The sequence below is a fragment of the Euleptes europaea genome, chromosome 4 (assembly GCF_029931775.1).
Source record: "Euleptes europaea isolate rEulEur1 chromosome 4, rEulEur1.hap1, whole genome shotgun sequence".
NCBI lineage: Eukaryota > Metazoa > Chordata > Lepidosauria > Squamata > Sphaerodactylidae > Euleptes > Euleptes europaea.
In genome coordinates this window covers 21,429,543-21,445,601 of record NC_079315.1, presented here as the reverse complement: position 1 = coordinate 21,445,601, position 16,059 = coordinate 21,429,543, and the positions used below count along the sequence as shown (strand labels likewise).

At 47.9% G+C, this 16,059-nt stretch overlaps 2 protein-coding genes across 2 annotated transcripts; one reads left to right on the top strand and one right to left on the bottom strand.

Annotated features, from left to right (window-relative positions):
• Positions 1–1,612: 1,612 nt before the first annotated feature.
• Positions 1,613–2,683, bottom strand: LOC130476937 (transcription factor JunD-like). The gene has a single exon (XM_056848948.1). It carries the CDS (start codon positions 2,681–2,683, stop codon positions 1,613–1,615), a length of 1,071 nt encoding a protein of 356 aa, XP_056704926.1.
• A 6,286-nt stretch (positions 2,684–8,969) lies between these two features.
• Positions 8,970–15,505, top strand: THAP1 (THAP domain containing 1). Its single transcript, XM_056847855.1, has 3 exons — positions 8,970–9,106; positions 13,811–14,006; positions 15,072–15,505. The coding sequence occupies exons 1-3, from the start codon at positions 9,036–9,038 to the stop codon at positions 15,465–15,467; spliced, it is 663 nt and encodes a 220-aa protein (XP_056703833.1). The 5' UTR covers positions 8,970–9,035; the 3' UTR covers positions 15,468–15,505.
• Positions 15,506–16,059: the final 554 nt, after the last annotated feature.

The window sequence follows — 16,059 nt, the reverse complement described above, 5'->3', positions numbered from 1 at the left end:
GCATCCACTGGCAAACTGTAGGAATTATTTCTAAAAATACTACAAGTCTATTGAAATGCCTGGCAATTTCCGCAATGTAAATACACCTTGTCAGACATTTACAATCCATCTTTGAGAACCTATATCCTTTACTGAAAAGCAATAAATAAGCCTGCAATCAGACACTGGAGTGTTAAACAATCCCTGGTCCCCCTTGCAGAAAAGCTAGTGAGGCTCTAATCTCTGTCCACCACAAAGCAGAAGTTCAAAAATATCTAAAGACCCAAAGTGTTCAGCAAAGATAACCTCTGCCCACACCATAAGGTCAGGCGAGCTGTTTGAAAAGATCTTTGGACTTCCAGCAACAACAGACACAAAGGCCATAAATACGGGTATCTTTTATCTGCAAAGCTTTTCTTTTTAAGCATGTGGGAGGGGAGAAACTGGGAAAGCGAGCACATTTTCAAGCTCCGGATCTTTCTGAAGATCACTCGCTGCAAGATTCGGCCTCGGGCTTCCTCAGGTTGCTGGGGACTGCCAGAAGGGCCTCGACCTGTGCAGCTCAAAACCACTGCTTTTTCCTCTGCAACTCTTCTTTTTCGGTATTTGTTCAGAGGTCCTGGAAACACCACCACCACCTGGTTACTAATCACTGGTCACTTTCATTATTTTGCAGCAAACTGGTTTCTGGAGATGCTTGAAACAAATGAGACTTTTCTCAAGGCTGACAGCTGTGCGCTCTTCAAAACTTCATTCTGGAAAAGTGTCCCCAAAGCGGAGATTGTTTCTTATTGCGGCTCTTTTTGCCCCTCTGGGTCCCTTCGCGGAGCATCTCTTTCCCCCCCCCCCCCGCCTTTATAACACCTTCCTCTCCAAGGGCTGAACGGGTCCTCCCAGCACTGGACTGGAGCGGAGAATAGGGAGCAGGTATGCCTGGCACAGGAGACTCTTCTCCCAACCTTTCCATACACGGGAGAGGCTGCTGCTCAGCGGCAGAGCCTCTGCTTGCCCTGCAGAAGGTCCCAGGTTCAACCCCCGGCCTCTCCAGTTCAAGGGACCAGGCAGGTAGGTGATGGGAAAGACCCCTGCCCGAGACCCTGGAGAGCCATGGAGTGGGGCCGTGGCTCAGTGGTAGAGTATCTGCTTGGCATTGCAGAAGGTCCCAGGTTCAATCCCCAGCAGCTTCAGTTCAAGGGACAAGGCAAGTAGGTGATGTGAACCACCTCTGCCTGAGACCCTGGAGAGGGGCCGTGGCTCAGGGGTAGAGCACCTGCTTGGCACGCAGAAGGTCCCAGGTTCAATCCCCGGCCTCTCCAGTTCAAGGGACTAGGCAGGTAGGCGACGCGAAAGACGCTCTCTGCCCGAGACCCTGGAGAGCCGCCAACGGCCTGAGCAGACAGGACTGACTTTGGCGGACCTAAGGTCTCATTCAGCAGAAGGCCGCTTCCCGCGTCCAGCCTTCCCATCCCTTTGGCAGCTGAGCGCCAGGCCCCCCCTTCAGGAGCCAGAGAGTCCGCAGCCCAGTGGGGGCCCTGGGATCAATGGGTCGCCCTCTCTGCCCCCTGCAAAGCCAGGCGGCGAGCGCCTCCCCCCCCCTCTCTTTCTCCCCCTCTCTGCACAGGGCTGGCGCGCTTCAGCAGGCGCTGGTCTGGGGTTCGGCGGCTCCTTCCCCGCCGGGGGTGGGTCCGGGGGCGGCGTTGATGTGGCAGCCGCTGGAGAGGTGGCTGCGGACGCGTCCCTGCAGCTGGCTGACCTGGGCGCGCAGCAGGCCGGCGGTGGCGGCCAGCTCGGCGTTCTGGCCCTTGAGCGCCTTCACCTTCTCCTCCAGGCGGGCGATGCGCTCCAGCTTGCGGCGGCGGCACTTGGAGGCGGCGATGCGGTTGCGCAGCCGCTTGCGCTCGGCCTTCAGCCGCTCCTGGCTCTCGGCGTCCAGCGGGGACAGCGCCGAGGGCGGCGGCGGGGAGTCCCCCGAGGAGAGCGCCGCGGCGGCGGCGGCTGGGGCTGGAGGGGGCGCCTCCGGGACCGTCTGCGGCTCGTCGGTGGCGGGCGGGGCCGGGAGGCGGGCGAAGAAGGCGGCGGCGGGCGGCGGGGCGGCCGGCTCGAAGGCGCCCAGGGTGGTGTAGACGGCGGCGGGGTCCGGGCGGGGCGGGGGGCAGCAGGGCCCCGCCGGGTGGGGGGCGGGCGACGGCGGGGCGCCCAGCAGCTGGTTCTGCTTGTGCAGGTCGGCCAGGGCCTTGACGAAGCCGTCGGCGAAGCCCTCCTGCTCCTGGGTCACCGGGGCCGGCGGCGGCGGCGGGGGGCGGTAGAGGAAGGGGGCCCCCCCGGCGGCGGCGGCGGCGGGGCTGGGCGGGACGGGGCCGGCGGCTTGGAGGAGGAGCTGCTCCAGGTCGGCGGCGGCCGGCAGCTTCAGCAGGGGCTGCAAGGCGCCGGGGCCCGGGCGCAGCGAGGGGAAGGGCCCCGACGGGGGCGGCGCGGCGCTGGGGGCGGCCGCCCCGGCCAAGTCCCGCGGCGGCGGCGGCTTCTTGGCGGCCAGGAGCAGCTTGTGCGGCTCCGCCCCGCTCTCCTCGGCCGCCTCCAGCCCCGCGGCGCCGAAGCCCGGCAGCTGCGCGAAGTCCGGCAGCAGCTCCAGCCCTTCCTCGGCGTAGAAAGGGGCCGCCTCCATCTTCACCGCCGCCCGGGCGCCGCTCCGCCCGCCGCCGCTCATGCTGGGCGGGACGGCGGAGCCCTCCGACCGGCGCGGGACCTGCCTTCGGGGAAAGCAGCAGCGGCGGCGGCGGCGATCCCTGCCGCTCTGCACGGGCGGCGGGGGCGCGCCGTCTCCCGCCCCGGGGCGGCCGGCGCTGGCGGCTGGCGGCCCCGACGTGGAGGAAGCCAACTCTTTCCTCGCCCGCCCAGCCGGAGGAACTGATGTCAAGCCGCCTCGCCCGAGCGGTTTCCTGCCGCTCCGCCCTTCCTGGCTGCGGCCGCGGCGGCCACACTGCCCTCTAGGCTCCGCTCGGCGGAGGGGGGGGGCCCGCCCCCGCGATCCCACGCATGCATGCAATGGGAGTAGACAAGGGCGAGAGTCCAGGAGCACCTTCAAGCCTACCGCAAAGATTTTCCGGCAGGGTAGGAGCTTTCGTGAGCCTGCGGCTCACGAAAGCTCCTACCCTGCCGGAAAATCTTTGCGGTAGGCTTGAAGGTGCTCCTGGACTCTCGCCCTTGTCTACTCCTGCAGACAGACTAACGCGGCGACCCACTGCGAATATACCGTGGGAGCTCTTTGGTGGGGGTGAACATACTTGGAAAGGATTCCCCCCCCTCCCGAGACCAGCGGCTGGACCGCGCGTCCCGTCGCGCAGCCGGCAGGGAAAAAACCCGAGCCGCCCCTCCGGCGGGACGAGCTGCGCCTGTTCTCGCCCTGCGATGCTCCAGAAAGGCGGGGGGCCAAAACGCACGGGGAGGGAGGTTTTTGCCTTGGAGTCGCCGCTCTCGAAATGCGCGTTTCCCGCAGCCACATTCTCAAAACTCGAAAGAAAGAAAGAAAGAAAGAAAGAAAGAAAGAAAGAAAGAAAGAAAGAAAGAAAGAAAGAAAGAAAGAAAGAAAGAAAGAAAGATCGGCCCCCATGCAGGGTTTTGAGAATTCGGATGGGGGGATTCAGAGAGTGGCAAATCCAAGCCCAAACCTGCGTTTTCGCCCTTGGGGAGGTTTTGCTGCCATAAGGCTTATGGGTCTCAACTTTTTTTTTTTTTTTTGCTCCATTTCCCCCCTTTCACCGTAGTTCAGAATATAATTCCCCCTTCGAACTCAAAATTAAAAACAAACTGCAGTTTTACAGGTTGTACATAATCTACAGGACATCACACTTTGCTGAATACTGTTCCCAATCCCCCATCTGGAACCCTAACATTTCCCCCCGCCCCCCCAGGGGAATTCCTCCCTTGTTGAGAACCCATGCCATGGGCGAAAATTATTTTTGTCGCCCTTTTAAGGGCTTCATGGAATTGCAGGACTTTCTCGGTTGTGATGGGGAGGGTCTTGCGCTCCATTGGTTTTTATATGTTGACTTTTTCTACCACTTAAGTGAGACTCAAACCTGCTTACAATCACCTTCCCTTCCCCTCCCCACAACACACACCCTGTGGGGAAACAAACCCAGTTCACCCGATTAGCCTCCACCGCTCATGAGTGGGGAATCAAACCCGGTTCTCCAGATCAAAGTCCACCGCTCCAAACCACCACTCTTAACCACTACACCAGGAAAATTAATTTTGCCATCTTTTTAAGGGCTTCATGAAATTGCAGGACTTTCTCGGTTGTGATGGGGAGGGCCTTGTACTTCATTTAGCTGTACACCAGTGGTTCCCAACATGGGCAGTACTACCCCCTGGGGGGCAGTGAGATTACCTTGGGGGGGCACTAGGAGGCAAGGGGGCAGCAGGGGGCGCTAGAGGTGGGCCCCTTCAACTGTGTTGTTGGATAGGGTAGGGGGTGCTGGGGTTGAGTTTGTAGAACCAAGTGGGCGGTGGCCCAAAAAGTTTGAGAACCACTGTTGTACACAATGAGAAAGGGTCTGCCTCCAAGAAAACGATGGCAGTGGGAAGGATTGCCCCATAATTATGATCATGTTGGCCAAGGGTCAGATGGGAGGACTGGCCCCTTTCCCCTATGAGGTTTTCTGCGGTTACCCTTGAAACCCTGTCATTCTTTGATCGGTCAGCTGCCTGTACAGCCCTGCCAAGATTAACACCCATCATTTCCAGTGTACTTTGGCACAGTCATATGCAAATAAATCCCATTAGGTTCAATTAGGCTAATCTGAATAAGCATGCATAGGATTGCAGTTTAAGATCCTGCAATTTGCAGAACTGATATTTCCTTTTTGGCCCCACCATGACCCTCAATGGTAGACATTTGCAAGTTATAGTGATAGATGCAGCACTTTTACAGCTCAATATTAAATATATTTTCTCTGTGGACCTAGTGTTGGACTAGAAGAAGAGTTGGTTTTTATATGCTGACTTTCTCTACCACTTAAGAGGGACTCAAACCGGCTTACAATCACCTTCCCTTCCCCACACAGACACCCTGTGAAGTAGGTAGGGCTGAGAGAGCTCTAACAGAGCTGTGACTAGCCCAAGGTCACCCAGCTGGCCTCGTGTGGAGGAGTGGGGAAACAAATCCAGTTCACCAGATTAGTGTCCGCTGCTCATGTGGAGGAGAGGGGACTCAAACCCGGCTCTCCAGATTAAACTCCACTGCTCTAAACCACCACACCATGCTAGAATCTGGGAGTCCAATATTTTAACCCCACCCTTGCATAGCAGGTTGCTGACGTTAGACCAGTCGCACACTGTCAACCTATGCTACTTGAGATGGCTGTTATGAGGATAAAATGGAGAAGAGAGCAATGTAAATTACACTGAATCCCTGTTGGGGAGAAAGGCAGGATATTAATGAAATAAGTAGTGAATAACAGTTGTAACATCCTCCGAGATCCATGCAACTAATAGACTGGTTTTATGCAGTGAGGTGCACCTAAGGCTGTTGATGTCATTGGATATGGAGTGTTATTTCCCTTTCTTTATCAACAATAAGCGCCTTCAGAGGTCTTTAGTCATTATAGGGATGCCAGCCTCCAGTGGAACCTGGGAAACCCCTAGAATTACAGATCAGTTCCAGACTGCAGAGATCAGTTCCCCTGCAAAAATAGATGTTCTGGAGGATGGATTCTATGGCATTGTGTCCCACTTGTGTCCCCTTTCCTCCCCAGGCTACATTCCCAAATCTTCAGGACTTTCCCAATCTGGATTTGGCAATCCTGCAACCCCCACCGGTGGCTAGGGGGGACCTGGCAACCCTCGCCATAAAATAAAATCACAATTCACATATCAATAACAATTTAAGAATGATTGATAAAATAAAATTATGCCACTAGTAAAATTGTGAGATTGTCACATTAATTCTTAGCAGGAGAGTGTATCAACAATGTTGTAATAGACAAGAACTTGGCCATAGATTATTTTGTTGTAGTTATTTAAGATTACTTATTATGGTCATAACACCTCTGTAGCTTTTCCTAAAAGTCCAGCTACAGCGCAGCCCTAAGCAGAGTTGGACCCTTGTTAAGTCCATTGCAGTTAATAGGCTGAGTTAATAGGGTGTAACTCTGCTTAGGACTGCATTGTTAGTGTGTAACTAGAGTTTATCACTCTGAATTCGTAGCTCAGCCCGTGCTTTGCGCATAGAAGGTCAGTATTAGGCAGCTTCATACGCCCAGAGACTTTTAGACCATATTCACATGCATTTGAAGAAAATGCATGTGCTGCTATAAACACCTAGGGTTAACAGGGATTCTGTGCTACTCAGGGGGAAAATATGAACAAGTTGCTACATCATTTTGCCCCTACTGTGTAGATCAGGAGCTTCCGAACTATAGCCCATAGACTGTTTTCCTCTGACACATGAAAAGATTTTGAAAAAAAACATACAACCACATCAGAGGTTGCCAAGTGCCCAGGTCAGCTCTGTGCCTCTGATGGTGTGCACAGAAGTCAATAAGGCATGCCTAAAGAGATGTGTAGGAGCCCTGTGGCGCAGAGTGGTAAACTGCAGTACTGTAGTCAAAAGGTCTGCTCACGACCTGAGTTCAATCCCTACGGAAGTCGGTTTCAGGTAGCCAGCTCATGGTTGAGTCAGCCTTCCAAGGTCAGTAAAATGAGCACCCAGTTTGCTGGGGGTAAAGCGTAGATGACTGGGGAAGGCAATGGCAAACCACCCCATAAATATAGTCTGCCTAGTAAACGGTGATGTCACCCCATGGGTCAGTAATGACCCGGTGCTGGCACAGGGGACTACTTTACCTTAAAGTAATGTGGAGCCATTATCAGTAAGGGGATAATCTATACCCCTTTACTAGTCCTACAGTAGCTGGGGCAAGTGTGGCATAGAAAGGAGGATCATAGGACAAATCAGTAAGATGGAGTGGTGGAGGGACGGTGACAGAGGAGGTAGAGAGGCTGGTACCAATTTTATCAGTATTGAAACAACAGTCCTTGTAGAATGGGGAAGATGTTGCCCTCGCCCAGCCCTCTGTCTCAGTGTGGCCTTTGGACCAAAATATTTTGGACCATTTCCATCCTCGCGGCTATAGCCCCCAAAGTGGGACAGTGCTGACACAGGAACATAAATGTAGGATCAGGTGGTAAACATTTCATATATGTGCTCCATGTTCCTATTAGAAGCACTTTACTTCATCATGTGTTTGGAAGATTCATGTAAATAGAGCCCTCTGCTCTTTGCCATCTAAGAAGTTCCAAACCAGAATAATTTCAGCTGAGAATGTCTTAGAATCATAGAATTATAGAGTTGGAAGGGACCACCAGGGCCATCAAGTCCAACCCCCTGCACAATGCAGGAAATTCACAACTACCTCCCTTTATTCTCTCTTCCCACACACACCTTTACGGAGGGCAGAGGATGCCATACATGCAGTTGTGAACAAGTATAAGGCAGATAATGTCACCAGTCCTGGCTTTAACTGCTGGGACCAGCTCTTGGGATAAGTGTAACTGCAGCAGATATTTGACGGTAGAGGTGGTGCTGGCAGAGCAATGGGAGGGGGTGACTGAAGACTGATTGAAAAATCTCACTTGCTGTTTATTTCTTATTGTGTGGGAGCAATGGAATTACTTAACATGCTAGGTGTATCTTCAGTACTACCACTGGACTACACCCATCCTAATCATCCTCTCTGTGAAGAGGAGCTGATTATCAATCATAGCCAGAACCACCACCCACACACTGCTACACTGTTAGCTAATGAATATTTGCAACTCTTATCTTGGGGGTGTTGAATTTTGAAAAGAGTTAATAGGTTAGGTTATGGTTTTTGCTACTGAAATGCATTTTTAAAATTTTTATACAGATTTGATGAAGTGAGCTCTGGCTCACCCAATTTACTCTTCTGTAAAACATATTTATTTCTAAGGAGTCATTATTGCATTTTTGTTCAAAGTCGTCTCATATGCAGTTGGGCACTGGGTATAAATTCTTAAAGAAATAAAAATGATTAGTGTTATTTTAAAATGTATTTAAATTATATCTTAAGGTTTCAGTGATTTTATTGTTCTGGACTTTGTAAGTTGCCCTGAGCCTGGCCTTTGGGCCGGGTAAAACTGTAATAAAATAAATAAATAAAATACAGGCTGATCTAAGTGAGCCGCAATATATTCAATGGGGCTTGCACCCAAAGTAAATGTGACCAGGTATATGAACACATGAAGCTGCCTTGTACTGAATCAGACCATTGGTCTATCAAGGTCAGTATTGTCTACTCAGGCTGGATCTCCTGGGTCTCAGGCAGAGATCTTTCCCATCACCTACTGCCTGGTGCATTTAGCAGGAGATGCCAGGGATTGAACCAGGGATCTTCTTTTGGAGACCGTACTCGGAACTGCTTGATACATACAAATAATTTAGTGTAAATGTTCTTGCAACTTCAAATATCAAGAAATAATATCCTTCATCTAAGGGTAAGCGCCCCTAAATTCAATGAGGCTCAGTAAGAGCACATAAGAATACATTCCTAGGGAAAAGTATGGACAAACTAAGCAATCTTCCCTTTTCTCCTTCCACTTTTAAAATTGTGTAAAGTAACTATTGTAGACGCAGAGGGAAAACCTCCTTTCCGTATCAGCCCTTTGGAAATGAGATAGAAGCCAATACGCAAGCGTACGCACGTACGTGTTCAAGAGCCAAAATGGGCGGGTTCAAAACACGAACCGCTCTTCCCTATTGGCCATTCCGCGCAGGGACGCGCCGCACCCAAACGTCGGGGGTTGGGGCGTTGACCATCAGCTCAGAGCGATGTGGAACTCTCGCGAGAGTTGGCATGAAGCTGGCACCGCCATATTGAAGTCGGGAGAGGCCACATCCAGTTTATGTCGTTCTTCGTTTTAATTTTTAGTTTTTTGTAAGAGAAAAGCGACGCGAACGCTTCATTGTGGTACTGGGAACTGCACGACCTTATAAGAGGGTTTTCGAGCTCCTGAAAAAATACGGCGGCGACGGGAGGATGGTGCAATCCTGCTCTGCCTACCGTTGCCGGAATCGATACGACAAAGAGAAGCCCATCTCCTTCCACAAGTGAGTAAGGGGCGGTGGGGGCAGAGGCGGGAGGGAGGGCGAGGGGAAGCGCGCGCGCCCGCGCTCCCTCCCGTTCCAGCGGGTGAGAAACGGAGGCTGCGCACTCCCCGCACCGGAGGGGAAAGGTGGCGCTTGAGCGCATGCGCGCCACCCCGGTACGTTGATCGAAACTTAAAAAAAAGGTATCGCGAGCGGCCTTAAAGAAATAAAAAGGCGGAGCTAAGTCGCGCGTGCGCATTCCGTCGGTTTTTTTTTTAAAAAGGGATATCCCTTATTGGCGGGAAGAAGTGTGGACGCGCGTGGTCTTCTGTTCAACCGTCGCTGGCTGGAGCGCACAACTCCAGTCTTTGGTCAGAGCTGCTTAAAAATCAAGTGGGACTCACATCACTATTTTATTAATAGAAATAATTTAAAAAAGGTGCACAGATTTTTAAAGCCCAGATGGATAGCCCCCGTTAATCAAGGGAACAACAAAAACAGCGTCCTTTTGGAACATTCAAAGACCGACAGATTTATTTTGGTGTCAACTTTCTCAGCTGTTTCACAAACATGGAAGTTCCTGCAACAATAACCATTTTTTGTTTGTTCTGAAGTGCCACAAGAACAGCTGTTAGCTCAATGAGTACTAAGCACATTCTCCATCAATGGAACGTTTTCTTGCTCTCTGTGTAGGGTTGCCAACCTCCAGGTGGTGGCTGGCGATCTCCTGCTATTACAACTGATCTCCAGCCGATAGAGATCAGATGACCTGGAGAAAATGGCTGCCCTGGCCATTGGACTCTATTGCAGAGTCTCTATGGAGACCCTCCCCAAACCCCGCCCTCCTCAGGCTCCACCCTCAAAACCTCCCACCGGTGGCGAAGAGGGACCTGGCAACCCCATCTCCATGCTTCAGCTTCCTTTTCTTCGTAGCACCGTAGACTTCCACTTCATTCCTCGCAGCTTCCTTTATTGCACTGATTACAGTTTTCTCTTTCTCTCGACCACCACCACAGGTCAGCAGCACCCTATTTGTATTTCCCCACCCTAGCACAAATAAACAAGGAACCTTGCAGAACCTCAAAGATTTGACGAAATCATATCCCGATGCAAAGTATTGGGTGCTTGAACCCATTTCTTCAGGCACCGTAGTCAGTTTATCCTGGAATAAAATGTTAGGTTTTTTTTCTTAAAGTGCTACAAGACTCCTATTTCCCCCCCACACACACACATTCATTGTTGTGTGCACACATCCCCACAGCTATCCCCTTAATTCTCTGTAACTACACCACAGGCCTCTTTTATTCATTTAGATCAGGAGCCCCCAAATTGATGCCTGTGGGTGCCATGGTGCCCGCTGAAACCTTTCTTGGTGGCCACCAAGGGTTTTTAGAAAGTGGGTGGTGTTGAGTAGGGGTATTACTCAGCAAGGCTACTGATTGGCCACTAGAGATCTGATTTAAATAATGGTGTATTGGCAGTAGGATAGCAGAAGATCTCCTGCCATTACAACTGATCTCCAGGCGACAGAGATCAGTTCACCTGGAGAAAAGGCCACTTTGGCAATTGGACTCTATGGCATTGAAGTCCCTCCCCGCTCCAAACCCCACCCTCCTCAGGCTCCGCCCAAAAAACCTGTTGATGGCAAAGAGGGACCCAGCAACCCTATTTGGCAGACACTGCCACCACACTACTGATTTTATTCTCTTTCCTCTGTATGGGATGCTGTACCCCATGATGGCCATTTTGTGGTTGGCTCCACTTCCTGTGGCAGCCATTTTGTGGTTGTGCCCACCACCCTTTCCAAAGATGCCCATGGGCTCAAAAAGGTTAGGGACCCAATTTAGATTTTCATACTCTGCTTACAATATATCCTGCGTACAACATCATTCTCTTCTCGATTTTGTCCTTACAATGACACTGTGAGTTGGGTTCCTTGAGCGAAGAGTATGTGACTGGCCCAAGGTCACGCAGTGAGCTTCTATGGCAGAGGGGGGATTTGACTTTGGGTCTCCTAGCTCCTATTATGGCAGTCTAACCTGTATGCTATGTTGGCTCACCCCCTTTTCCCTTGTAGTATAGTTTTGTACCATAGTTTCCCAGTTCTCCCCTTTTTCTTCAAATACCCCTCTCTTTTTGTTCTGTATTTATCATTTTGCTCCTTGCTGCTTTTCTTGCTGACTCTGATGGTAACCTTGCACAACTCCCTGCAATCCACAGACTAAAGGAATTCATGACTGGCTAGCTACATTAGGATGTAGGGTTGCCTGGTCCCCCTGGCCACCAGCAGGGGATGGGCAGGTACAGTTGTCAACTCCAGGCTGGGAAACTGGAGTTTTGGGGATGGAGCCTGGGAGGACAGGGACCTCGGTAGGGTACAATGCAGCAGAGTCCACCCTCCAAAGCATCCATTTTCTCCCGGGGAACTGATCTCTTGTAATCTGGAGATAAACTGTAATTCCGGGGGATCCCCAGGTCCCATCTGGAGGCTACCATTCCTATTAGGATGGGGGGGACGAGACCTGCTGTCTCTCTGAATCCAGGGTCTCAAAAGTGTGGGGAAATGCCACAAATGTTGCACTGTTGTATAAAACTTTTTCTTATGCTTACAGGTACCAAAGGTGCATTTCAATTTCTTCCAAGATGTTTGACTATTCCCTTATCGTTTTTTAAATTCAAAACATTTTCTAGCATTTATAATGATTCCTCCTTCCTTACCAGTGTTTTAATTGCCGTTTTTATATCTTTGTATATATCTTTGCTTTTAATTGGTTTAAATGATGTGTGTGTGTGGGTTGATTTTAATAGTTTTATAATGTGACTTTATCATGTATGTTTTTAACTGATAACTGCTTTGGTGACCTGTGTGAGGGCAGAAAGCCTGGATATAAATTTTGATAATAATAATAATTATAATAGGCTCCAGTTGTCCTAAAGCCCATGTAACTTGCTCAAGGCTCCAGCAGTATAATTAGTGGCTTCCAACTGCTGAATCTGTTTCCCTGAAGACTTTAAGATACTAGAGACTGCATTTGTAACAATTTCCTTTGTTAATAATAAGTAGAGCCAGCGTGGTATAGTGGTTTGGAGCTGTGGACTCTGATCTAGAGAACTGGGTTTGATTCCCCACTCTGATTTGGGGAAACCCGGGTTTGATTCCCCACTCCTCCACATGAGCAGCGGAGGCTAATCTGGTGTACTGGATTTGTTTTCCCACTCCTACATATGAAGCTAGCTAGGTGACTTTGGGCTAGACACAGCTCTCTTAGAGCTTTCTCAGCCCCACCTACCTCACAGGGTGTCTGTTGTGGGAAGAGGAAGGGAAAATGATTATAAGCCGGTTTGATTCTTCCTTAAGTGGTAGAGAAAGTCGGCATATAAAAACCAACTCTTCTTCCCTTCTTCTCAAACCATCTTCCCCCTGATCCTCCTAAAAAGCAGTGTTCATAATCTAAGGATAGGCCTACCTTTTAGAGAAAGTCGGCATATAAAAACCAACTCTTCTTTCTTCATCTTTCTTCTTCTTTGCAGTTTCGCAGCTGTATGCTAGGGCTCCCTTATATTTTAGTAACTGTGTGCTTCTTTTTACTTGTATCTGAAGTCTGCTACTTTGTAATTAATACCTTGTGGTTAAGTAAACATTTGTTGACTATTTTGAGTATAAATATTTGTTCTTGATTTTACTGATTATAGGCTGCTAGTCTAAGAGCAGTTTCCTGGGTGTAAGCCCCATTGAATAAAATGGGACTTTCTTCTGAGTAGACCTCTTTAGGATTGCTCCCATAATAAACATAGCTGTAACACCTCTGTTTGTAAATAGTAGGGCACACACCTGGCTGACTCAGATCTAGTTTGTTGAATTCTAGCTGTTTAAAATCAAAAGGCATCCCAGCACACTTAATTCACACACACACGCCTTTCATGCCTACATGATATCTGTAAAAAAATTCTCTTCTGTTTCGTCATTTAAATTAATGATCAATGCAAGCTGATTTAAATGAGGGGAAAAGATGGAAATTCAAATTGCCTTACCTGATAAAGTCCTGATGCTTTATCAATTTACTTCAGTTGGATTCTGGATAAAGTGATGACAGGGTTGGTTTTTTTCTTTCCCTGTACAAACACTTAATGTTTACTTGGAAACTCTGAAAGGGAATAGAACTGCTAGAAGAATTGGGCTTAAAATAATGAGAATTAAATTAAAGTGAATTCTGACCTTTCAACATGGGAGGCTGGTGGTGCTTCTGGATGCTAGACTGTAAAAGAAAGGAGGGATATATTTACCAGATCCGCACCCCAATCATTGTGGATTTCAGTGTCATCACTATCCAAGTAAGTATGCTTATAATTGTAGCTCTAGTGTTGCTCGTTCATGTTTGAGTCATTTGGATAATATCCAAAACGTTTGTTTAATAGTGGAGTGTATGGTAACACACATCTCTGCTACACAGGTGAATATCGCATAATCAAAGTTTGAATAATCACGATTCTTGTGTTTCTAAAAAGAATTGGTCTTCTCCATTGTGTCCTCTACCACTGGGGTGGGTGTGTTGAGGGACCTGTGGAAGAATACCCTCTGTGCTTTTGTGTACAACAATGCTTTCTTTCAGCAATAAACTGACCCTTTGCACTCTACCACTACCCCACCACACTGATGGACATTTTCCTGAAAATTAATAAGCACAGTAAAGTAAAAGAGATGCTGAAGTTATATTTCATTTGTAGATTTCCTCTCACAAGACCTGATCTCTGCAAGAAATGGGAAGCAGCTGTTAGAAGAAAAAATTTCAAGCCAACAAAATATAGCAGCATTTGTTCGGAACACTTTACTCCAGATTGCTTCAAAAGGGAATGCAACAACAAGCTACTGAAAGACAATGCTGTGCCAACAATATTTTGCCACACTGAACCAAATGTGAAGGTGAGTGATTTTTTAAAATATTAAAGCATCTGTTATTCACAGATGTGCATGTTTATGTATGAGCAGCACTATTTCCAAGTGAAATAGTGGGAAGGGAAGAGCATTTCCCAGCACCAGATGGGAGGGAGAGTGAATTCTTAAGTTTTTGCTGCTTGATGGCCAAATTGACGAACATTGTCAATAAAAGACCGTTGGAAGAGTTTCAAGAGAATTGGAAATTATATTATGAATATATGCCAATTAAATACTGTCAAGTAAATCTATAGAAGGGAAGCTTTTGTTAGTATGTTAGAATATTAAGTAGATTATTAATTGTAGTTTATCAATAATATAAAGCACTGATGTGGTTTTTTCTGATTACAGAATACTATATACTTGTAGCTGGCATAATTCAAAGTATTAAAAATGAAATGTTGCCTGGATAAATTTGTATGGGAGGATATAATATATCAGAACATACTATTTTTGCTCCTAGAGATGCAAAGGAAGATCTTGTTTTAGTTAGGTTTGGGATAATGTGACACACATATGTTTATGAAGCGTATAGTACAATGTTGTGTGTGTTGTTATGTTTGAAATAATAAAAAATTAATTACAAATGTTTTTGCTGCTTGATGTACTAACTGGAAAGAAAAATAGAGATGTTGGATCCTTACTTTCATTAAAATTGAAGAACTTCTCAGCTCTACCAATTTTAGAGGTACATTACACTTTGTACCGCTTCCTCATGGATAAAGTTTGCTTTCATACTACAACAGAATCTTTCTGTGGTTGTGTGAAATCTTGATGGGAATGGCCACAGAAGAGATCTTTGGGTGTGGCCAGTTTCTCACACTCAGGCATTTACCTTCCCAAACTCAGTCCTAACTTTATGTAGCATGCACAAGTTGAGCAAAGAGTGTCTTAGAAACTGGCTACTACGCAGATTGTGAAAACCAGAAAGGCGTGAAATTATATTCAAACACCTTATGCTAAAGTAACAAACTATTGCCACTATTGCCTAAAAACGTGTCAAACTCTTTTCATAAAATTTAAAAGTCCATTCTTGACTTGTCGTTTTTTTAGGCTGAAGGCACTCAGGAACCAGCTGAAGAGCCATCTCCCCCTTCTCCTTCACCTCCACCACCCGTACAAACTGATCCAAGACTAGTAGATCCCAGCATTGGATTGTTAATGCCTCCACTTCACACCCCCAATAATATTGCTGTATTTTGTGATCACAACTATACTGTAGAGGATACGGTACACCAGAGGAAAAGAATTCAGCAGCTGGAAGAGCAGGTGGACAAACTGAGGAAGAAACTTAAGACTGCACAACAGCGATGTAGACGTCAGGAGAAACAGATTGAAAAACTGCGAGAGCTTGTTCAGTTTCAGAAGGAAAAAGACGTGCTGTCGGGCAAAGGGGGTTATGTGATTCTGCCCAATGACTACTTTGAAATTGTAGAAGTACCTGCCTAAGAAAGTTTACTGTTTATGGTGCACTGCCAGGTTTAACCTCATCAGACTAACCCAGAGGTCGAGTTTAAAAATGCAATGCTTTCTAGTTCTGTGTATATTGAACTTCACCCCTCAAAAATAATAAAAACATTGCTATATAATATTTTTTGTCACTGTGGATTTGGGGAATTTTTAATGATGAATGGCTCAGTATTAGTACTAGCAGTATTGCCACAAACAAGACCAATTATCTGACAATGCCACTTAATTGTATTTATTTCAGAAAGCAGAACCAGGATATAGTTCAAGTTTGGTAGTTGCCAATGCTACTGCAATTGTATTATTTATCTTACTACTAAGTTCTTTCCAACAGCTTGGAGGGCTGTCGCATTTAAGAACAATAAAATAGAAACAATACCAAGCATTATATATAAATGTGTGCAAGAGCAAGGTGGTATAAGACAGTGGCAAATAGTATGAGTTATGAGCATTACATCTCTGGCTCAGATTTCATCCATCCTCCCTAGGTGGTTTAAGGCAAGTTGTTATCCCTTAGCCCCTCACCTATGTACTATGTGGTGTAGTGGTTAAGAGCGATGGTTTGGAGCGGTGG